General features: G+C 41.5%; 2 protein-coding genes and 2 non-coding genes across 4 annotated transcripts; all 4 read right to left on the bottom strand.

Annotated features, from left to right (window-relative positions):
- Window positions 1–423: 423 nt before the first annotated feature.
- On the bottom strand, window positions 424–4,574 carry mak16 (MAK16 homolog (S. cerevisiae)). The gene is made up of 10 exons (XM_069683432.1): window positions 4,424–4,574; window positions 3,769–3,818; window positions 3,362–3,471; window positions 2,956–3,020; window positions 2,547–2,698; window positions 2,193–2,247; window positions 2,022–2,096; window positions 1,416–1,529; window positions 1,227–1,292; window positions 424–771 (listed from the first exon to the last, which is right to left on the bottom strand). The coding sequence occupies exons 1-10, from the start codon at window positions 4,436–4,438 to the stop codon at window positions 532–534; spliced, it is 942 nt and encodes a 313-aa protein (XP_069539533.1). The 5' UTR covers window positions 4,439–4,574; the 3' UTR covers window positions 424–531.
- Window positions 4,575–5,247: 673 nt separating this feature from the next.
- Window positions 5,248–5,347, bottom strand: LOC138611001 (small nucleolar RNA U13). The gene has a single exon (XR_011309594.1). It is a non-coding gene; the product is annotated as a small nucleolar RNA U13 (small nucleolar RNA).
- Window positions 5,348–5,745: 398 nt separating this feature from the next.
- LOC138610999 (small nucleolar RNA U13) lies at window positions 5,746–5,845 on the bottom strand. Its single transcript, XR_011309593.1, has one exon. It is a non-coding gene; the product is annotated as a small nucleolar RNA U13 (small nucleolar RNA).
- A 1,946-nt stretch (window positions 5,846–7,791) lies between these two features.
- spinb (spindlin b) lies at window positions 7,792–22,798 on the bottom strand. The gene is made up of 7 exons (XM_069683346.1): window positions 22,719–22,798; window positions 16,573–16,913; window positions 16,217–16,265; window positions 15,061–15,155; window positions 14,715–14,870; window positions 14,121–14,354; window positions 7,792–12,890 (listed from the first exon to the last, which is right to left on the bottom strand). The coding sequence occupies exons 2-7, from the start codon at window positions 16,622–16,624 to the stop codon at window positions 12,691–12,693; spliced, it is 786 nt and encodes a 261-aa protein (XP_069539447.1). The 5' UTR covers window positions 16,625–16,913; window positions 22,719–22,798; the 3' UTR covers window positions 7,792–12,690.
- Window positions 22,799–23,297: the final 499 nt, after the last annotated feature.

Below are 23,297 nucleotides of genomic sequence, written 5' to 3'. Positions count from 1 at the left end.
AAAAGTCACTTTTGGTGGTTTAATCAGAGAACGCCTGATTCCAGGTCAGATCTGTCGCGTACCCTTAAACAAACATCTTCCGCTTGACAGCAGCAGGTTTGAACACTTCTGTCCCTCCGTTTTCTCATCGGAAGGTTTCTCTCAACCGTCTCCTCAAAGTAATTGTTTATTTTTTAAGTAAATGAAGAAAAATATCCACAGAAAACATAAAAACAGCACTTACAAAACTGAGTTCCTGTTCCAATGAAAGATCCCCTTTTATCATATTTAATTACTCTAAAGCAATCCAGAGTAGAGCCTAATATTTATATACTTTGGCCTGTTTTTGTAATATTATAACAATGTATATTGTTATTGTTGTTCTAACAGGAAGTGTTCATCATCAGTTTAAGAAAAGAAGTGTTAAATATAAACAGTTAACACTGTTATGATCCTGTTTGTCTCATCACGGAGGAGGCATGTCCTTAACAGAGAGTCCTCTGACCTCACACACAGCTCACAGTCTGATTGGCTGCAGAGTGTGTGACATCACTACGTTGTTCTGCTCTTGGAGGCGGGCTCTGTCTCCTGCTCGTACTCGATCTCCACGTACGCTCGCTTCTTCCTCGCCGCCGTGCCGTTAGCCGGAGATTTTCCTTTTGACCTGGAGGCCTTCGTCTTCGTCTCCACCTCCATCTCCTCCTCCTCCTCCTCTTCTTCTTCTTCTTCACTGGACTCCTCCTCCTCGTCCTGCTCCTCCTCATCGCTGCTCGTCCTCAGTTTGTTCATGTCCTGAGAGGAGAAACAAAACATTTATATTAAAACAAAAACAGGAAACAAACACAAAACACTTTGTAGCTGTTTTAATCTTAAAACTATATTTTAAAATATTTTAGATTTCTTTTAAATCTTCACTTCTAATGTAAATGTGAGAAGCTACACTAGGAACTACAAAAATGTGTATGCAGGGATGACAATGTTTTGGTTCAGCCATATTTATTCAGACCAGAGTTTACAGCTGCAGAACAGCAACAAAGCAAAAGTTATACTGCGGCTGTTCGTATGCAATGCATCGTGGTACATGTAGGCACTGCCTGCACGGCTCAGTGAGCAGGAGAACTATGCATCAATCCACTACATTTACCATCAACACTGAACTGACATCATGTGTCCTTCAGCCTGCACTGATGCGTGCAAGCAGAGCGCTGAACCTCGTGCATTGTTTACTCATCTGTGACATGATTTACCTCGAAGTCGCTCAGGTCGCTCTCCTCCACTTCTTCTTCTGCTACAAATTCTCTCTGCCCGACATCCTGCAGACGGAGAGGAGACACGTTCAACAACTTAACTCTCCATCAGCAGCTACACAAATAAACTAAACCACTTTGTTTTCAGTGTTTGAGCTTCATTTGATATGATAAAGCCTCCTTCATCACCTCGTCGTCCTCTTCCTCCTCCTCCTCCTCCTCCTCCTCAGACTCGCTCTCTTCATCCTGCTGCTCCAGAGCTCTGTCGAAGGCGTGGACCGGGAAGTTGTAGACATCGCCGTACTGAAAACAAAAAATATATGAATCATCTACTTTAATACATGAGAACATTTCACTCAGTCCGTCATGTAAACATTTATGTTTAGCAAGTTAGCATGCTAACATCAGAGGTGTATTTTGGCAAATACAGGCCGAGGGAGGAGAAACAGGGCAGATAAACTCTTTCTGCCTTTCACTGTGACCATGAAAACAACTGGAGATTACATTTATTTAGTTATGCAACGTTGTTTAAACGTAATCTTTTCACACATATCACTTTTCATTTGTTGTTGGTCATTTTTGTTCTGTTTTTTCAATTCTGGCAATAATAAACTGATAAAGGTGGGTGTGTATCTTTAACAGATTATTTGTTGTACACAGGCTGCAGAGGCCCATCTATAAAAAACATTGTATAAATGGACATGTTGCACCTTATTTTAGGCCCAAATCTGTCCTATAATTTAACAGTTTTCTCATAAAACATCAGCACCATCATATGAAGATATTTTGTCGTACCGTTCCCTGTTTGAGTCTCTCCAGCAGCTCCTTCTCGATGGCGTTATCCAGCTGAGCGGCGATCAGAGCTTTCTCCTACAAGCACAAAAGTTAATAATACACCTTTAATGTCTGACTTCGAATCACGTGAAGAGTTAACGTCCACTTAATCCACGAGTGGAGATCGCTCACCTCTTTCCTCTTCTCTCTCTGCTCCACCTTCCGGCTGAGAGGAACCAACTTCCTCCTGACAACACACAGAAACAGTCTCAGACACACCGATGCTGTGAGCAGGAAGTCGTGTTCATGCAGATTTTAGGATGAGAAGCAAACATCCCGACACATCCTCAACAGTTTTTTTGTGTTGAGACAATTTCCCTCTTTATTCTGATGTAGAAAAGGTTCAAACTGAAAGGCTTTGTCATCGAATTAGAGCTGCACTCCTCCTGCTCAGTGCACTTCCTGTAGCCTGTTATAGTCTGCTGTAGTGTGTTCTAGTGTGTTCTAGTGCGTTTTAGTGTGTTGTAGAACATTAGAAGTACTCACTGTCTCTTGAGGACCAGTTTGCGCATGCGGATCAGGTACTGAGTGATTTTGGTGAAACGTTGTTTGCATTTGTGTCGGAGGAATCGAGGCCAGTAGATCAAGTTCTCATCGATCTGTTCCAGAGCTTTCTCGTAGTTCTTACTGAGCTTCACCTGCAAACACACACACACACACACACACACGGGGAAGGAACACATGAGAAACACAACTCTACTGTACACATTGTTCTACTACTTCCCTGACCCTGCCGAGTCAACTGCTAACACGTCTCACTGCTAGCAGCTCATGTGAATGTTTTGTAGCTTAAATTTAAACTTTGGTGTGTTTATAAAACATCTGTGGACGAACTGAAACACGATTATCTGTTCAATAAATGATAAACAGAGACAACACAAAGCCTCCTGCTCACCTTCTCCCACATCTTGGCGGGAAACGCGGCTCTCTCGATCACCTTCATGTAGAGGAAACACTGACCTGCAACGGAAAATACAACCGTCATGATCTGACTCTGATTATCCATGTATAAAAACAGAACAATTACACAATGTGTTATCGAAAGAGAGATGAAGGTAAAAGTTTTCTGGCACAACAATGTGTTTTAAAAATACAACAGATCAATTTCATATTGTTGCATGTCTGGAATGTAATATGTCTAAATATGAAGCTACAGCCAGCTGCTAGTTAGCGTAGCTTAGCATAAAGATGTTTCGCACAGTTAGGTAGAAGAAAATCGCCCTGAATGTGCAGAAACCATCTGATGCAACATATAAATCAAACGTCTTCAGCTGTAAAGGTTGAACGTGTGAACTCTTCACCTTTCTCCTCTCTGATGGTGGCGTACTGACTGTTGGCCAGAGGGCAGGACGAGCGGTTACACAACCCTGTGATGTTGTACTCATTACGACAGAAGTTCTGACTCTTCGTCCTGCAGAGATGGACGACAAAAGATGTGAATAAAATATGAAATGAACCAAAGTAACATAAAACTGTTCTATTTGGGTCTATTCTATTTCATACCATCAGACAGATTTCAGTCATTTCCATCATCTCGCTCTTATTTCAGTTAGAAGTTTAAGTGCATAACACCAATACTGTCATGACACACCAATAGTGTCATTAAAGTACAAACGGCAAGTAAATCATCATTCATCTCTAAGCTACTGTACATCTTTCGTGCAGAATGACTGAATGAATGAGTAAGCAGGTAAAGTTTCAGACTTACTTGACTTTGAAGGAGCAGAACTGTTTGTTCCCTATAATGTCCCAGATCACCTGCAGGAAGCAGATTTAACACATTACAAACATCAACTGAACTTCATTAGGAGCCCTGGTAAGTTTCATTATGATGTGGACTCATTTTCATAGTGGACATAATTATTAATGAATTTAAGGACACTTCTTTAAAAAGTATCAAATCAGTGAGACATTCAAGGAAGATTTGGAAGACCGCATAAAACAATTATGTCTAATCACTGTAAATATTACAAATAAATTGTACTTAAACAAAACGTGATAATGGGTGGCAAGCTGCCGAAATATAGTTCCCGAATAATTCAACCAATGTGTTTATAGATTCAGGTCCGAACAGTTGCATATGTTTGCAGAAAAGTCATAAAACGTTGAAACAGATATTTTTTAAAACTGAGCCTGGCGTCACGTTGACATTAAACCTAGCTTTGTCTTAGATGCGCTTATAACATCACATTTCTATTCGTGTTGTTATTGAGGACATAAACTATTTAGCTAATAGTCTCCCCATTACAGAGCACATGAAGGATAACTCAAATTTATCCCATTTTTGTAAGTAACCGGCAAGCTAAGTTAGCATGTAGACTTAGAAGCACATTGGCAGCTTCACAGGATTGTATCACACTTACGTCGTCGTGTTGCATGTTTAGTTCCTCGCAGAGCTGCTCGCAGCTTCACCACCGAGTCAACAGTCAAATCTAAACGATATTCAATAAGTTAATATGAAGTTATGATGGGTTTTATCTGTCTCTGAAGCCACATGGACGGTCAGGGAGCCACCATTTTTGTTTGCATGGCAGAGATCTCGAGTGCCGTGACGTCAGTCAAAAGAAGTCTCGCGATACTTGACGATAATTCAAGCGCTTTCTATGCAACAGTGTGGGATAACCGTGGATTGTAGCTTAAAGAATATATTTATTAATTAAAAATCCTAAATGTAAAAACGTACATTAATTAAATCTAATAAATATTTGTAAAATCATTTTTGTTCTCAAACCGAAAATTTATAACAAATAAAAAATTACACAACTTTAAAAACATTCACAATTTACGGTTGAATCATGGAGCATATTATAGTTAAAAGCGAATGACAGTCTGCGGGATATTAATTTTATTTTTTAATTTATCAACTATGAAATTCTTATTTTTCTTTTTGAGTTACTAAGAAGTGATTCTTCATGGAACGTGTTTGATAAAATGCATCTGTACTAAGATCAAGTACTTTGTTATGCCAAAACTGTATTTCTTTCACAAGAGAACAAATAAAAATGTGTTTTGCTTATTTCTCAGCAACATGTTTACCGACATCATTCTCCACTTGTTGCTCTTAATCTCTGACAATCCTACATGAAAACATAAATTGATTTATATTTCATCTTCAACGGATGTGTGGTGTAATGTAATGTAATGTTTAAATTTGACATGATAAAGTCACAATTGTTTTCCAGTCCAGGATCAGAAAGGCTGAGGCGCATAGCGTAACAAGGTAGGGCTGCACCTGACACGGATAAACCGTGATAACACCAATCATCATACTCATGAACTGGAAAGATCATGCTTCCAACATGGCGCTGAAGTTGCCTGTAACTCCTCTCCAGACGTCTGACTGACGGTGTCACATTTTGATACCACAACATAGACAATAATTGTCTTCCAGAATCTGAAGTCACAACATAAAAGAATTTACAACCACCATGCTGTGCATTTAAGTTCAAGTCCTTCGTTATGCCAAAACTGTATTTTTTCCACAAGAAAACAAATAGAAATGTTTTTGGCTTATTTCTCAGCAACATGATTATCGACATTATCCTCCACATGTTAATCTCAGTCTCGCACTAGCCTACACGAAGGCGTAAATCGATTTATATTGCTTATTTATCTGATGTGCGGTGTAATTTAATGTTTCAATTTGACATGAAGCCGGCAAAGTCTCGATTGTTTTCCAGTCCAGGATCAGAAAGGCTGAGGCGCATAGCGTAACAAGGTTGGGCTGCACCTGTCACGGATAAACCGTGAAACCACCAATCATCATACTCATGAACTGGAAAGATCATGCTTCCAACATGGCGCTGAAGCTAGCTGTAACTCCTCTCCAGACGTCTGACTGACGGTGTCACATTTTGATACCACAACATATACAATAATTGTCTTCCAGAATCTGAAGTCGCAACGTCAAACAATGTATAACCATTCTGTGCGTTTGTTCTGGACTTTTCAGCCAGGAATCCAGAGTTTTTAAATCTTTCTGAAGAGGTGCATTATGGGAAGGATGAGGCAAACAGACGCAACAGCTCCCTCTGGCGTCCTGGAGTGCAACTGCACTCCTGTAATACTCACATGTTATTCATATTTTAAATCTGCAAAAATGTTTTTTTCAGCAAAAAAACAAAGCTATGAACACAGACTTATAAATACGTATTCATGTTGGGGCCGGGGAGAGAGTTATATTCTTTGAACACACATTTTAACTTCTTTAGATACTTTAGATTAAAGGTATAACCTGGAAGATTTTCATGTAAATAAATGTCTGTTAAATCACTATCTAACGCCAAATGAGGTAACACAATGGTGACTGAGCCTATGGCCGTCTGATGAAAGTCTCTGCATTTGCAGTATATAGTATTATTATGGACTGGAAAAAAATCACAAGCAGCACCCAGTTAGTGACGTGTCTGCCAGAGAGGGTAGGCGGAGCTAAGCGGCTGCTTTTCCGCTCTCTGCAAGTGTTGCGAGTAAACAGTAATCTACTATGGCTGAACAAACAAAGAAAAGATGGATGACTACAGATACAACTTCAACAAGAAGTGAAAATCCAAAGAAGAAGAAACAAACTCGACGCTCAGATGAAGCAAACAGTCTGAAAAGGAAAGCGACCGTCAGCCAGGAAAATCAAGAGTTACAACCGTGACAAAGGAAGCCAGCCGTAGATGTGTAATTAAATTGGGAAGTGTTCTGTTGATTTTACTGTATGTCACTGAAGGTGCAGTTATTTTGAACAAAATTTTAATTGAATCTTTAATCCACAGCAAATCAATGCATTTTATTTATCATATATTTTTATAAATCATTTTAAACCTTTACATAATGAAGTGCATTAAAATGTATAATATTTAGAGTAAAGGAGTAGAAAGTAGTGAGACAATACTCAACTGAAGTAAAAGTTCCTTAAGTAGAGAGTAAATACTTAGTTATTATCTAAACAATATAAGTTACACATATTTTTTGTTCTATAGAAAATTCTGTTTATGGGTTTTATTAATGTCCTTCAAATATAAATATTTAACTCGTAGCAACAGATGTGAAGCTTCACCTCCAGTTCATTTCCTCATGTCAGAACTATTGTAGCTTATGTGATGTAGAAAATGAGTCTATAAAAATAGAATAATAAACTCTCCAAATACTGAAATATTGAAGACAGGTTTGAAAAAAATATTTCCAGAGTAACCTAATGTGAATAAACTGAAAATGATAAATAATAACAGATTTATTGTAAATCTGTACATATTTCTTTCTTATTCTTTTGAATTTATCTTTAAATATTTTTTGATAATGTGCTGTTTAATACATTAAAATTATATCTTATCATACTTGCACGTTCTCTAAATGTTCCGCTGTATGATTGACATTTGTATGTAATCTTAATAAATATTAAATATTAAAAATGTAAAGAAGAATTAAATTAAGGTCAATTTCTGACCATAGAATCCATGTTACGGTAAGCAGGAAGGAATTTTAATAAAACCACAATGAACATTTGTTTTGATTGGATGGAGTTACTTTTAATGTCCACCAAGAAATAAATAAAAACTGTCTTTAGGAATTCTTTAGGTCAACAAATCTGCTGAAAAACATCTGAAAACATAATCATAAAAGAGTTTTTACTGTCTTCACTGTGAGTTTGTTTCTCCTTTCTCATATTCATGTGTTGGTCTTTTAACTGAAGAACTGTGATGGTTTAATGAATCTAAAATCCAGAAAGAACTGACAGAGTCACGAGTGAAAAAAACAGAGAAATGGTTTATTTTAGTAAATAGTGTGAGCTTTTCACTGCTGTACAACACTGGCATCTGTAGTTGGCACTCTTTAAAGGGACAATCCACCTAAAAACAGCCGTCACAGCCGTCATCACGTCTGTGCTTTTTAACTGCTGTCAAATCTGTTTGTAGGAGGATTTTCTTTGTTTTCATTTTCTATTTTTTTTGCTCAATAACCCCAAAAACACACATCAGCCTCTGGGACACACGGTACAAAATAACAGGGAAAGAAACAGAATAAAAAAAACAGAAATAAAAACAAAAGGCACCCGAAGCCACAACAGACACAATCAGCCGAACAACTGAAAACTACACAGACATGCAACTCACATCGATTTACACTGAGCTAGAATATAGGCATGCAAAAACAACACTGCTCTGAACAGGGGCTGATCGACAGCACACACACACACTCTCTCTCTCTCTCTCTCACACACACACACACACATACACACACACGCATCAATTGTTTGTCTGTAAAATACGAACAGCGTGTCGGCTCCTGAACAGACGACGCCTGATGTCCACATCATGGAGGCTGAGGATCCACCCTGACACTGCTTCTGTTTCCCCCCCCAACATCACCCAGGAGTCCAGCCATGGTTTGTCGGCCTGAAGCCAGGTGCATTGTGGGTAATTCTCCCATTATATCCAAGTCTACTGTAGCTGTAAGGTTAATCAGACACCACCAGCTGATTTTTATACATGTTGCCTCGGTGACGAACCAGAGACAGATAGAGGGCAACAAAGTCTTCTAGAAATGTTTGAGACCAGGTGAGCTGATTAAAAGCATTTCTACCTGAAACAAGATCATCTCCTCTCCACAATACATTACTTTTGTGATATCTAGAAAACAGTTTTGTAATCTTGAGATCACCGTGTCGAGATTTGTGTCCTCTGACATAAACTTTCATCAACGTACAAGTTTGTCCCGTCAGATCATATTCTAAAACCGAAGCATGTCGACTTGTGTGTTTCAGAAAGTTCTACTCTGCATGGATAAATTGTTGTGTATTATTAAATCTCACATCATGAAACATCTTGAAATGCATGTTAAAGAAAGTTAAAGTCTCTCTGAATTTTTAGGTAGCCTACTCTAAGCAAGAATGGAGTAAAACCGACCCCAGATTGAGAACAGATTTATGCAAACCAGATACTGAGTGCTCTAGAATCTGATGTTTGTATTGCACGTAAAGTAAATGTGTTCCTCCCTCAGCATTCTTTTCTGTATATGAACGGCTCACACACATTTTGACTGATTTGGTTCTAGAGCTGTAATAGATGTGCGTAAAGGCAAGATTCTAGAAGCAAACCTGTTCATTTAAATAAGAGTAAACCTCTGGAGCTCATTCTACTGTGAAGGTGTACTCCTCCCAGTGTGTTCTGGTCTCTGTGAATTTGTATCCAAAGCATTGGAAATGTATTGATTTTTATGCGGTCTAATCTATAACCATGAAATGTGAAATAAGGGAAAACGAAACCCAGACTCTGGAATGAGGACTTCATTATTCAAACCAGCTCTAGAATCTGAAGCTGTGTATTTTAAGTAGTGTGCCAATCCTGGGGCTTGTGTCACTGAAGCGCGTTGAAGGCCCAATTCGGAGGCTCCTTTAGATGCGGCCGACTAATGCATCCTCCGTTTCCCCGGCCGTGAAGGATCCATCGGTTGCATCCTTCTCGGCCCACCGTATCCCGAGATGCATTGCGCGCCAATTCAAACAGAATAGCGGACTTTTAAACGGCCGAGGAATACACTTTAAAATGTAAACAAATCAAATGTTTTTGATCAACTCAATCGAATAGCCAGTGTTACACATTTTTAAGAAAACAAAAGGGCCTTAAAATAAATTATCTTTAAAATAATAGGTTAACTTACGTGATGTTAGTTATGCTAGCTAGTTAGCTAGTAGCCCGCTAGCTACCTGTTGCTAGGTGACAGGAGCGGCGTTTGGTGACGCAAGGGTAGACCAGACCGTCTGATTTCAGTTCGGCTTTAACGGTCTATGCAGACTATGAATGGAGCATCCGCCGTGAACCACCTCCTTCGAAGGCTGCAGCCCGTGCATTGGGACATAGCTAGAGTGTGTGGGTTCCTTAATGACAATTCAAAGCTCTTAAAACAAGAACTAGAACCTGTGCTAGAATCACACAAGTCTTCCAAAAAACTGCACGAACACCGCTGGAACCAACACTAAACCTGAGAGGGGGTTAGGGGTTTACACAGTTTTGGGCTCAATGACGAGACTTCAAACTTTCTCATCCCCATGTTCAAGAACCAAAATGTGCAAGTTTTGACAGAATATGTGTCACAATATGAAACAACAGATTCTAGAACAAAAATGAGGGTGCTATAAATGTGATATTTTAGAATCAGGATGAATGATTTTAGCTGCTAAACGGAGTGTTTCAGAGCTTCTGGAGCCAACGCCAAATATTTTCTAGATTAAAGACTTTTATCATCTTTGAAACACTTTGTTCACATTTTTTAGTCCCTTCAGGCACATAAAATGTGGATCAGGCAACATGGCTGTATATGCTAACGTTAATGTCACTGGACGCCTACTGTAGTGGGTGGAGCTACATGTGCTAAGGAGTGTCTAAGGTGAAATGCATGAAAAAGCCTCTGTTAAAAAAAGAAAAGGGGGGAGATGGGGTGATTTAAGGGAGGATAACCCCAATCCAAAGTAAAAAAGAAAAACATTTCCACAAAGGGAAGGAGAGATTTGTCATTCAGCAAACAGCGAAAGATCTAAAATAATCCAACACACCGACCAAATTGAGTTGAGCTGCAGGTAGGATTAAGTCTTCAGAAGTTTTAAACCAGCAAACAACAGCGAACTGGGTTATATACAGTATCCACAGAACATCAAGAGGTCAAATAAAACCGAAGATCATATACAAAGAAAACAAGGCGGTCTGTGTGCCAGCTCATATAAACATATAGACAAAGAGGAAACTATACAGAACGTTGATATGAAGGTAGGAGAAGAGTGAACAGCAGCAGAGGGGAAGGATTAAAAAAAACATGGAACTTTAAATCATCTTCTAACAGATGAACTTCAGATCAGCTGACCCAAGAAACCACACCTGTGCTGGAGCAGAACCGATCTAACCAATCAGAGAACAGCGCTCACGGTAGGCTCAGACAGGAGCATGTTTACAGCTTAACCTGATTCATTAAACATGACTAAGTGTTTGTTTAATCCCCAGTACTCATTAACGTCCTTATTTAACATTTGTAAGCACGTCATAAATGGTTTAAAACACTCTATAATGTTGTTGTAAGCAGATATAAGTGTTTTTAATGTATAAATTAATAGCCATAAGAGTAGGCTAATAAATCAGGACAGTACAAGAGCTCTAATAACAAAGTATTTCTTCATAGTTCAGAGTGCTGAAAAATATCCTTACACCTAAATCATAGTGCATTATAAGTCATGTATTTATTCTTTATACACTGCTTATAAATGGTAAACAAGAGGGTTAATGAAGAGTGCTACCCTGAACACATCATCTGACAAACAGGGCGATTAACCAAAATACACCTGTGTTTCTTTAACCTGAAATCACTCTGATCTGAAACTAAAGGTTTGTGCAAACATGTTTCATTAGCGGGAGAAGTAGCATCCTGGGTGTCAGCGTTCTTTTTGGCACAAATATAAATGCAGGCGTATTAACCTTTAAAATAACCCTCATCAGTCAGACCTTCATGCTGACACCAGAAACTGTTCAAATAACAAGAAAAAGCTAAAACGGCTCAACAGAAAAGACGGGGAAAGTCTGACTTTAACATGGAAATAGCTTGTTAGCATCTTTGTTAGCATCGCTGCTCAAACTGAATCTGGTCTTCAACCGTGAGCGCTACCTGTGATTAGCAGCTAACTGTTTTCTTGGGGGGGAAAGCTAACAATGCTACCGGGCCCTTCGGGAACATCTGATGCATCCACACAAACACACCCTAAAGTCATTATGGGTAATGTAGGAATCAACAGCAATAGGAAAAAGACAAATGATAAAAGAATGGAAAAAGAAAAGAGTCTGTGTCCTCCGGCTTTTCCTTTAGGCTTTAAGGGGGGTGTGGCCGAGGTCAGGAAGATGCTCTCTGATTGGACAAGAGTTTCTCCTGCGTGTCCACTTCTGATAAAGATGGAGACAGCTTCTTCTAAAGGGCGCCCTGTAGTCCTGAAGTCCCATCCCTTCATTAACCCCGGCATACTCAGACCCGTTCACCCCCCTCCTCTGACAGCGGAGGTCTCAGACGGTCTGACAGGGTTTCAGGAAAGGGGGGGAGGAGGTCTTTCTGAGTCCTCAGAGCAGCTTTGACTCTGAGATGAAACAAATTGGTGTCAGGAGACCTTTTAGTTTGGTCCGGAGGGGTGTCAGGATCCTGTCCTCGCAGATCTCTGGACGTCAGAACCCAATTTTTTAGATGTTTTTTTTGTTTCTTTTCACCACAAATGTTCCAGAATGAAGATTTTCTGTTAATCCAAATAACCCTGGAGCGCTGGACTTCTCTGGGTATCAGAGGAAGGATCCTGAAGAGATCTGGACAAAAAAGATGAAAGATGGATGATGTGAAACACCTCGGTGAGTCTTCTGGAGGCTTGTAGCTGGTCTTGAGTCTGGGTGGAGGAGCTGGGTTTCTGGATTCTTCTTGTTTTTAAGGCGTTTCATAAAAGAGTCAAGAGTTGGTGTCGTCTGTCTCGGGCATCTCCGTAGATCGTGGGGAGTGTCGGGGTGTTTTAAACCTTAGCTGTAGTTTGTCTTCACCGGGGAGAGAGGGGGGGTTAGTGGGGTTTTCACTGGGTCTAGGCAGGTCTCTGTAAGTCTTTTTTGGGGGTCCAGGACCGGGCTTTCTGGTCTTAGGAGGTCTTGACCAGGTCGTAGACGTAGATGTGGAAGTCGTCGTCGAACTTGATGAAGTAGACCGACGGCTTGGCCTCCACCTGGTGGATGACCATCCCCGACCGCTTCCCGCCGTCCTCTTTGGCGTACTCCACCTGTTTACCCACCAGACTGTCGACCACCTCGCCGGGCTCCCGCTCCGCCGCCACGCTGTCGTCTACAGAGACGCAGACAGACAGAAGGGTGGAAGAGTCATTCTCTGGTATTTCTACAGAACCATGCAGACACATTCGTAATCTCAAGTTTCAGAGACATGGTTTGGAAATTTGTTGTCAGCTAAACATGAAGTTGTACATTAGAGCTGATTTTGCAAAGAGAGTAAAAAATAAAGTTGGGGAAGGATTTATCAGACGATATCCATTAAAGTAGTTACTGAGTGGCATCCATGTTTACTTCCATATGACAGATTGCTGCTGGTGACGCTATCAGCTATTAACAGATGATGTCTATGAATCTGTAAGCAAGTGAATTTTAAGTGTTGGAAAAGGTTCGGGTTCTGTCGGAGGAGTCTCACTCGCGTTTCTGTGAGCATTGGCGAGTTCAGGAAAGCAAAAGAGGCGAAACCATCCGCCTTGATGACGATTTAGCTTCCTATCAATCTTCATATACAGACATCTACATACAAATTAGGGATGGGTCATGATTTTCGAATATTCGAATAGTCTTTCATTTGTAAAAAATCTTTCAAGCAACTATCATCTCATCTTTGAAATATTTTTTCCCCCATTGTTTTTACCGGCACCTGGTTGTAATGCGATACTACCGCCAGACGGTGGCTGTAGCGCATCTGAGAGCCGTTTACTAACCGCCATTAAATAACAAAAGAAGAAGAAAGCATTAGAGCCAGGTGCCGGTAAAGCGGGTGCAGCGCTGGGAGTCGGAACCGGAGAAAAATGCAGAGACTTCTGCAGCCGTCAAAGAGGTCTGAGTGGAACGAAAGAGAGGTCGAGTTCAAACTTTGAATATAGGTCGAATAGTTTCCAGAGAATATCGATAGTATTTTTGCTCGACAGCCCATCCTTACTACAATGCAGCTGACCAACCAGTCGTAGCCGACACCAACTCCATTCCTGCTTCTAAAGCTGCTCGTCGACTGTAAACAAAGCAGCGCAGGGACGGAGGAAGTCCTTTATCGCTAACCGCTGGCTACACCAGCGCCCCGAAAAGATGGCCGTTGCTCCCAGAGGCTATATCGATGTCAGACGATAGCAGATGCCGTGCTGTTTGATTGGTTAGAAAAAGCTTCAGCTTCAAAACAATGAGGGAAACTCGACTGTAACCAAAACATGCTGAATCCATAAATCAAAGTTTAAAATCAAATCTTAAGTTAATAGTTTTCAAACTAAACCAGGTCCATCAGATCCGGTCTCCGCCTGTGTCCACTCACTGGAGTCGGGCATGATGCGCAGGTCTCCCTCCTTGTAGTCGTCCAGCAGCTGGTACATGTAGAGCACCGGGTCCTTCTCGTAGGTGATGTAGAACCAGGACGTCATGATGGGAGCGCGAGCCAGCACCATCCCCCTCCACTCCTCCTTCGGCCCGTCCTCCGTCTCGAACATGTGCTCCACCGCTTTCCCGATCATCGTCTCCGCCAGCATCGAGTCGCTCACACGGGCCGGGGCTGGACCAATCAGAGAGCGGAAGAGAGGGAGTTATTGATGACATCATCAGGTGACTCAAAGTGCCTTAATGAAATTAAACTTAATAACGTAATGTTTTTAAAGTCCAGTTTATTTGACAGGATTTGCCGTCATGTCTTTAAGTTTTTGGAGCGTTGCTACGACAATCTGATGACGTCAGAATAAAATAAACTTAAAACAATTTGATTTAAACGACAATAATCAAACACACGTGCTCACTTGTTTTGCAGACAGACCTGACAAAGCCTCAACTCAGACTTTTTACAAGTTTACATCATGATTTAGATATTTTCCACTTGTTTGTTTCTAATGCTAAGAAAGAGCTTTTCATGCTTCCTCACCCACTCTGTCGGGCAGGACCTCCAGCCCCACCACCCGCTCGTCGCTGTACAGCTCCAGGCCGTAGATGCAGTCGAATCCGTCGTATTTGATCAGGTAGAGCGAGGGGTTCACAGGGACCTGGTCCAGGACCGTCCCCTTCCACTGGGACGACTTACCTGAGAGGAAACAGAGACACAGATTTATCGAATGAACAGGAGAGAAAAAAGGAGGGTTCGAACTTAATGGAAGCCCCCAAACAAGATTTGTCACCGACTAACTAACTACATCACAATCACATTAAAAAAAGCTTTAGTGCTTTAACCAGTTCATGTCGGGCCTCCAAAGATCTGTTTAAATCACACTTACTGCCCTCCTTCCAGATGTGCTGGATCCTGCAGCCCACAATGTTCCTTCTGGGCTGAGCCAGAGTCTTACTGGGACCAACGCTGGTCTTCGGTTTCCTGCAGGGACGAAGAAAGATAAGAGAACATGACGCAGATGACAGAGCCGAGATGAAGAGAGGAGATGAAACAAGATTAAAAAGCATGGAGGGAAATAAAGGAAATGTATGTTTAAGATCCAACATGAGGGGTTTCTTTAAAATCATTAATCATCTTTTTTTATTTGATCTGTGGCCGTCTACAGACTGTTCAGGTCAGGCGTTTGATTCTGGAGCACAAACAGTTTTAACTGCTGATCAAGTACTGGACTGTTCTCCTTTAACAGCATGTATAAGTGTGGCAATAATATACTAGTATATTGTTCCAGTTCTGACTCCAAGTGGCCTCCAGCCTGGCGGCGGTTTATCTCAGCAGTTAAATTGGCGACCATATAGAGAGGCTATAGTCCTCGATGCGGCGACCCCGGGTTCAACTCCCACCCTTGACCTTTTGCCGCGTGTCATCCCCACTCTCTCTTTCCCCCCAATTCTGCTACTATCCGCTGTCCTCTCTATAAAATAAAAGCATAAAAAGCCACAAAAAAAAATCGCCATCAGCCTGTTTTTTTTTTAAACAGAAACAGCCGTTACATCGCTCTCTTTGAAGGCACCAGACTCCATTGAAAAAAAAAGAGTAATTTTATCTTGCAGAACACCGGAGTAGCCGGTCTACCACTGCTTCGATCACTTTGTTTTTTTGGTTATTGTGTGTAACACAATCATAGTGTTGGATAAGAACCATTGAAGACGCCAACAATGTACAATTACACAAAACAAAGTAACAGATCGAGGCAGCCGCGGACCACCAACCATTGTGCTCTGCAGGGTGAAAGTGACAGGGAGTCTGGTGGCCTTGAAGAGAGTGATGTTAGAGCTGTTTCTGGATCCTTTCTGTCATTCTGGCACACACTTAGCCTTACAGCCTGTTACAGCCTGTTACAGCCTGCTTTGCGGCTGACGGCTGACGCTATCTTCTGAAAAAATTCTAAACTTTTTGAACTTAAAAGCCAACTAGACCCCAAAATACTAAAAAAAACTGTCATTCTGGTACTTTCATCGTCAGCACACGTTCATCAGACTTACTTGTGCGTGTTCTTTTTCTTCATCATGTTTGCAGAAACGCCAGAATGTCCTGAAACACAAACACAACATTCAGCATCCGTCCGTCAAGTGGTGGTACGTTCAAGGACCTTCTGACATCTGAGCTCAGTGAGTCAGGACGTATTCAGGAAATGTTTTAATGTAAACAAAGGACCAAATTAATTTTATACACTTCATCAAAAGTTAATTATTTTAATGGATTTAATACTGAGAGCAGCAGCCGGACGACGATGTCTGAACAGGATCTAAAAACTCATCCAGCAGACGAAGCAGCTTTCACTGGATCCTCAAACCGACTCCATCAGTGTTTTTAGTGTTGTATGTTTTCAGTCACTCACCCCCGTCTGCTCGGGGCCGCGGCGCCGCTGGGCTCTTGAATGGGGTCTTCATTCATCCACCTGTAGGGGGGCAGCCAGCCAGGCCGCCGGTCCGGGCTAAATGCTGGGAGTGGGCGTGTGTGTTTCACCAGGCCGGGGGTTGGGGGGGGGGGGCGAGGATGGAGGGAGGGGTCAGGGGGGAGGAGGGTAGGGAAAGGAGGGAGGAGGTGGTGGGAAAGAAGGAGCACCAGGAGTTAGGCCGGGCCCTGGGCAGGCTGCATACAGGCCGGGTACAGAGTAAGACCTGGAGCCTGAGGCGACGTCGCAGCTGAAGGACTCAATGAGGAAACCGTGTGTTCAGCCTGGAGGGAGCAGAGGGACAAACAGGAGTGTTATATATTTCAGGTTACACAGATTTTACAGGCTTTTCTGTCTGTTAACTCTTCTATTGTAAATTACCTGACGTACTGTGACAACATCACATCAGGACTACGAGTAATGAGATATTTATGAGACGTACGTTGTTATCTCACGGTTCAGATTGTACAGACATTAAATGTCTGAACCTTCATATTAAAGAATCTGGAACCTGTGAATTTGTCTGTTTTTAATCTAGTTTCTGGTGGTTTTTCTATTCATAGACTAATTGTGATTTTGACTTCAAGTGAAATGAGCTGCGTGGACGACCATCCCCGGCAGCGATCGTCCCGCAGTCATGAAGCTAAAAACTCGTTATCAGAGACAAAGTCTGACAGAGTTACAGCTGATGAGATTCTGTTGAAACCTCATGTTTATGCTTCATTAGTACATCGAATATTTGGGCTGAATTCTGATAATTGCATTGTTTTTTTTACCACTCGGAATTTAATCGTTTTCCCCTCGCACGCAGGAAGAGGCCATTTTTACAGTTCAATTTTCCTGACCGAAAACTCCCTGAAGCCATGAAATGTGGTTTGGGCAAAAACAACGAGGTAGGGATCACAGGGTAACTCACGATACGATACGGTATGACACGATACGATGCGTGGCCCACGATAACGATAATATCACGATACGGCGTTTCTGAGATAATTGACATATTGAAAGACAATCGTATAACGATACATCACGATATTTGTCTAACTTCTTCGGCCATTTAATTTCTGTTCATGTTGCCCTCATTCACGTCATGATCGACACCGCGAGGAGGCGTGAAGTAGCGAGTCAAAATTGCAAACTTTGTTTAGAGCGCCAATTTGTCAATCAAAACATCGATATTTAGAACCAGCGAATCACGAGTCAGGATGACGATATACCGTACAACTAAGGGGTTAAAAAGCACAATAAGATTTTACTCGCTCTTCAGCTTAAGTCTCGTTTCTCTTTAATTATAACTCAAATAGTGACAAAGAAAGATTTTTGGGGCCTCGGTCTGTCCCAATAAGCATAATGTATGAAATAATCTGCATTTCCATTTTTCCTGCAACAGATGATTTTTGAATTTCAGGGGCTCTGATGTAAATATAACCTTATATATGCCAAGAACAACCGGCTATGACAAGGTGGCAGTTTGCTGCTTTTTTGAAGATGTCAGGTGTCAGGTGATGGTGACTTTTTTCTGTAACCGTGAACACTTTTGTCTAAACTGGAGGGGTTTGTTGGTGTTTCCTGTATAAAGTCACAAGTTCTTCTGTGTTTCCTTCATGTTAGAAATCAAACAGATATGAAGCTAACTGTTGCACGCGCTCACAATGAAACTTTCCCTCCTACGATGCAGAGTCTGAAAGCCTTTATGATTCTTCTTAACGAGTTAATTGTCAGCGAGTGGTTTCTCTTCATGTGTCCTTCAGCAGTCGGCCATCTTTCCTTCATTCCCTCAGACTGCAGTTAAACTCGTCCTCCTTCAGTCGCATGTTTTCTGTCTCACTCTGTGTCTGAATGTTTAACAGATCTCAGTCAGCATCAGGACATACCTGAATCTGTCCTGTAGTTTGAGCTCTGTGACTAACCTGATTACTGTTTTACAAAGATACTTACCCCCATCACAACCATGGGTCACAGGATCAGGGGTCAAAGGTCAAAGATCAAACAGAAACTGGAGATTTTCTTCTGCATTTTTGCAGAGAAACTAACATCAAAGATTAAACTTCTTCTACCAAAATGCTGAATGACTTGTGGGCTGCATATCTGCAGCTGTGGTTGAGTGAAACAGCTGTTCTGCTGTCTGAATTATCAAAGCAGGATTTTATTAATAGCTTGGTGTTAATTCCTCATTTAGAGGACTGTAAAAACTCACTTTACAAAGGGTACAGTTGTTCCGATACAGCCTAACGTGCAGGATCAGGTACCGGCGAGTGTTGCAGTCAATGCAGCGATCTGATAGCATAAAGAAGCCTCCAAAGAATCAACAATATTAACAGAGCAGAGCGAGCAGAGAGTGTAATCTAACATCAAATTACACCCTCAAAGCTCGTTTTCCCACCAATATTATGTCTATTTTTACCACACGAGTGTTGGAGGGGTATCGGTACCTGCCAGCTCTGAAGTTTAGGTATCAGGAAGGAAGAAATGGTATCAGACATCTCTGACAGGAACGAGCACAAAGAGGTTCAAAACAACCAGACAGAATAAATGCCTCCAAAAATTGTGGGTGCAGCAATTAGTCGACAAAAATGGATTGCCAACGAATTTAGTTGGCAATTAGCTGGTTGCATCATCGTGTATGTTTTTTCACGCTGTGGACATAACATTGTTTCCTGGAGCTGAGTTACTGAGGGGTGAACACCTCTGCTGAGAGTTGTTCATGCAAAGCAGCGACCGGGGAGCGACAGGTAAACAGCAGAATGTTTGCTGCCGATGCAGCACCGTCGCGTCCTACAACTTGTAACGTCTGGGAGCATTTCAGCCTCGGCGCTGCACAGGAACGGATCGCCTGCAGGGGTGTAAAGCGGACCTTGCTTATCACAGGAGCACGTCAGTAATGAGCAAGCATTTGAAGAGAAGGCACGATGGAGGCGTGTTCTTGATTTGATTCATCTGCAAACTTGATGTTGGATTTGTTATTTATCTCTTGTATCAGTCGGAGCCAAATCAGCAGCAAAGTCGATTAAAAGACATTTCTGAATGAAGAACTCTGTTTATTGTCTCTATTGTGAGTCAGCACACGCTTCAAAGAACCTGCAACTACATTTAAAGCCGAGAGCTGAATAAGAGACATTCAGTCATTGTGCAATTCATTATCCGATTAGTCGATTAATCATTTCAACAATCGATGACGAGTCGATTATCAAAACAGTCGTTGGATGCAGCCCGACTAAAAATCAGGATTAACTTTCCTCCAGCAGCAGAGGAGGACAAAACATGTGATAACCAGGGACATCTTTTCTCTTACAAGGTCACAGACACACAGAGCACTGCTGGGAAACACACCAATGATATTAAAGGATGATTCCCCTCTGAAACACACTCCTGCTGTTCTGCAGATAACGGCTTCCCTGCGATAAAATCAGCCATAAACACAAGAGAGTTCTGAAGAGCTGCACGCTGCACGACAACTGCAACACAAACCGCTGAACCACAGACCTCGACACACATGCAGCGCTGCAGTAACACTATCCAGCAGCAGTTCGGGCTCTGATCAGACCAGGATCGACAAGACCGAGGGGGCCACGGGGGGGAGGATTAAAGGCAGAGACCCAGCAGGAGGTACAGATCTGATGTGAGGGATTAAAGCTCAGGACAGAGGCTGTAAAACTGATCGTTAACAAACTGAAGATTTACAGATGCTGCTGCTGATTTTAGCATCAGCACGCCGAGGAAAGGACAAAACTGTGTGCGATTTACTCCGACAGCAGAGCAACACTCAGTTAGTTCAGCTTCGGATACAAGCGGGGACTAAAAAAACAATTAATCTAATATCGTTTTATGTATGAAACATCAGGAAGCAGTGAAAACATCACTTATAGCACCATTAGATGTCTCCACAATCCAAACATACTCTGTTTACAATCATAGAGGATCATGAAAAGCAGTCAATCGACTGTTTCTGCAGGTGATCCAGACACAGATAAAGCTAAACCTGGTTCCAGCTCCTCACAGGTGAAGATAAAGAGACACTGATACATACATACTGTTTTTACCTGTGCTCTGGTATCCTGGTTTAGTCCTGCTTCCAGAAAGTGATCATGAATGAACCGAGTGACTTTATAAGACTCACTCTATCCAGATAATGTTTATATGCACGCTGGAGGTATTCAATAGAAAGCAGGGTACTGAGGCAGTGTTTACAGGAGACACATCAGGAAACAGGGGGGCGTGTCAGCCGACGTGAGAGGAATACAAAGAGCATTTTAGAGCTCAAAGCAGGGCCGTGAAAAAGTCGATTTTAGGGCCAAAATCGGGCCGATATGGGCTTCCACAGGTAAATCAGTATTGGCATTTATGTTTTCAGTTATGCACCTGCATTGAAACCTTTTTACAGAACATATACTGTGATGCAGAAAACCATTCCTATAGTGATTTAGTTTTGGAGTTATCACTTAGTCTAACTGGCAAAGCATGCGCTAACCCCATGCAATATTAACGGCAATATTTTGCATCTTTGGATGAAGCTTTGGATTCTTTCTCACCACGCCGGGCCTCCCAAGAAGTGTGCTGGGCTTTGACGAAAAATTAGACGCAGTGGCCAAACTGTGTAGTTACAACCACAGAGCTGTCACATGACACACACTGGCCTAAAAGGACTTCTTCCTTTTACTTATATTGTGAAAGAGACGTCTATTAAACCACCAGATTTATACAGACGTCTCCTTTGTTGGAGATGGATAAACCTATTAATTCAAACATGTAAATAGCCCTTATTTAAATCATTAAGCTCCTTACACATCCAGGACTTAGGCGGGAAATTTGCATGAAGGCAACTCAAACAAACATGGAGGAGAGTGAAAGTGAAACAACGGGATGAATCCAAACAGGAGAAGGACTCCGATCTGCCAAGACAAAGCAGGAGCTCATACCTAAGAGGGTTAATTTGTCAGGTATATAATTAAAAATGTAATAAAAAAATAGGCCTTTCTTTTTGTTTATTTTATATAAACCATCTGTTCATTGAATATACAGCACATGTGAAATATCGTGACATGTATTGTTATCTGGATTTGACATGACTTATATCGGGATAAAGGTATCTATCAATCTGAGAGAAGCTGCTTCATCTCATCATAACAGACTTTTAACCTATTTTAAAGAAGACATTTAAGGATTCAGTAGTTCGACACGACCAATAGCGAGGCCCATTGTCATGCTACAAAAGTACTCTTGGAAGTGGAGTTACATCCAACTCTTCTGCCCTTCAATAAAAACTGAAACCATTTCAGAATACTTCATTTTCTGTCCATCAACTAATTCATTCAGCACTAAACACAAACACTCCTCCTCCCTTAGTGTGTATGTCCTGGTATGATGATAGTGACAACAACACGCTTCCACAAAATGAAGCTAGAATCCATAAATGATGACCTCATAGATCACTGTTTATGTCACTCAATGTTCAAAGGCTGTAAATCCAATGTTATAAAGCAGCATCACTAATTCATTCATCAACATGATCCAGATGTGACTGAACTACAGAGTGCCCTCACCTGAGTTTACCTGACACTCAGCCCTGTCAGCCAACTGTCCTCCTGCTTTCTCTGCATTTCATTGTTTAGTGTTAGCATTAACTCCACACACAGCCAGTGTGATTTAACACCTTAAAGTATGCAGCTCACATTAGCATCACAGCAGGCAGTCTGCACTGTGTTTCCCTGCAAGTATCTCTGTTGTAGTGATGAGTTGCTGCTTGTTTTGGCTGATGATGAGGATGAAGATGACCAGCCAGAGGTCACAGTTTACCCTCCTAATTACCTGACCGCCACACAAACCCGCCCTGCTGGTAACACCTACAATATTAAAATATGTGCAGAGATAATTGGTCAAACCCCCCTGTAGACAGCAGCCATATTGCGCCAGTATTTACAAAACCCGCATCGGTGCAAAAAAAAAAAGGCGCAAGCGAACAAAGGGAGAGGGGAGGTCTGTGAGGGAAAAAACACAGGCGCTATGCTAGCTGGTCTGCGGTAAAACGTAAAAGCGGACGAACAGCCCTTTAAACGGCTCTCTTGGAGGTGCCAGAGGCCGCAGTTTCTTACCGATGCAGCAATCAGTGTCGCCGCATAATCCCGATCAACCGCCGTAGCTCCAAATTGATCCGCTCTGCCTCCGTTTGGTTCTCCGCTGCGTCAAGCTAGCTGTGCTAAGATGGAGAGAAACCGGAAGTTGGGTGGCAGGTCCTTCAAAATACAGGATGTGAATTTTGATGTATCGTTATTTAAAACCAATATCTTATATATTTTACAAAATAAAGGAATACCAAAGGTGTAATTTTCAAGGAGGAACTAAAATTGTTTTTGCATTTACCATACCATTATAACCATATAGGTAGAACATGGTTTAGCTAATAATTTCAAAGTAGCACTTAACAATTTGGATCCTTCAGCTGTAAGGTATTTTATATTTTTTTAAATTGCAAAATCTTTTTGGGAATTAAAATCACTGCTGCAGAACAAACGTATTTGAATGATCAAGAAAATACCAATGAAGTTGTGAAAAATACGCTTAATTTTAGAACAGCATGATACAAGTGACTGCTTAAATTCATTGTTGTCTGTAATGTATTTAGTGTCAAACATTTTTGTTTAGATTTTTTTAAATGTGTTATACTGATAAAT

This window comes from Semicossyphus pulcher, unplaced genomic scaffold, assembly GCF_022749685.1.
Source record: "Semicossyphus pulcher isolate SPU_LCO1_2020_fin unplaced genomic scaffold, fSemPul1.0.p SCAF_6, whole genome shotgun sequence".
Taxonomy (NCBI): domain Eukaryota; kingdom Metazoa; phylum Chordata; class Actinopteri; order Labriformes; family Labridae; genus Semicossyphus; species Semicossyphus pulcher.
The sequence above is the reverse complement of the archived record's forward strand: the minus strand, read 5'-3'. Positions and strand labels throughout refer to the sequence as shown.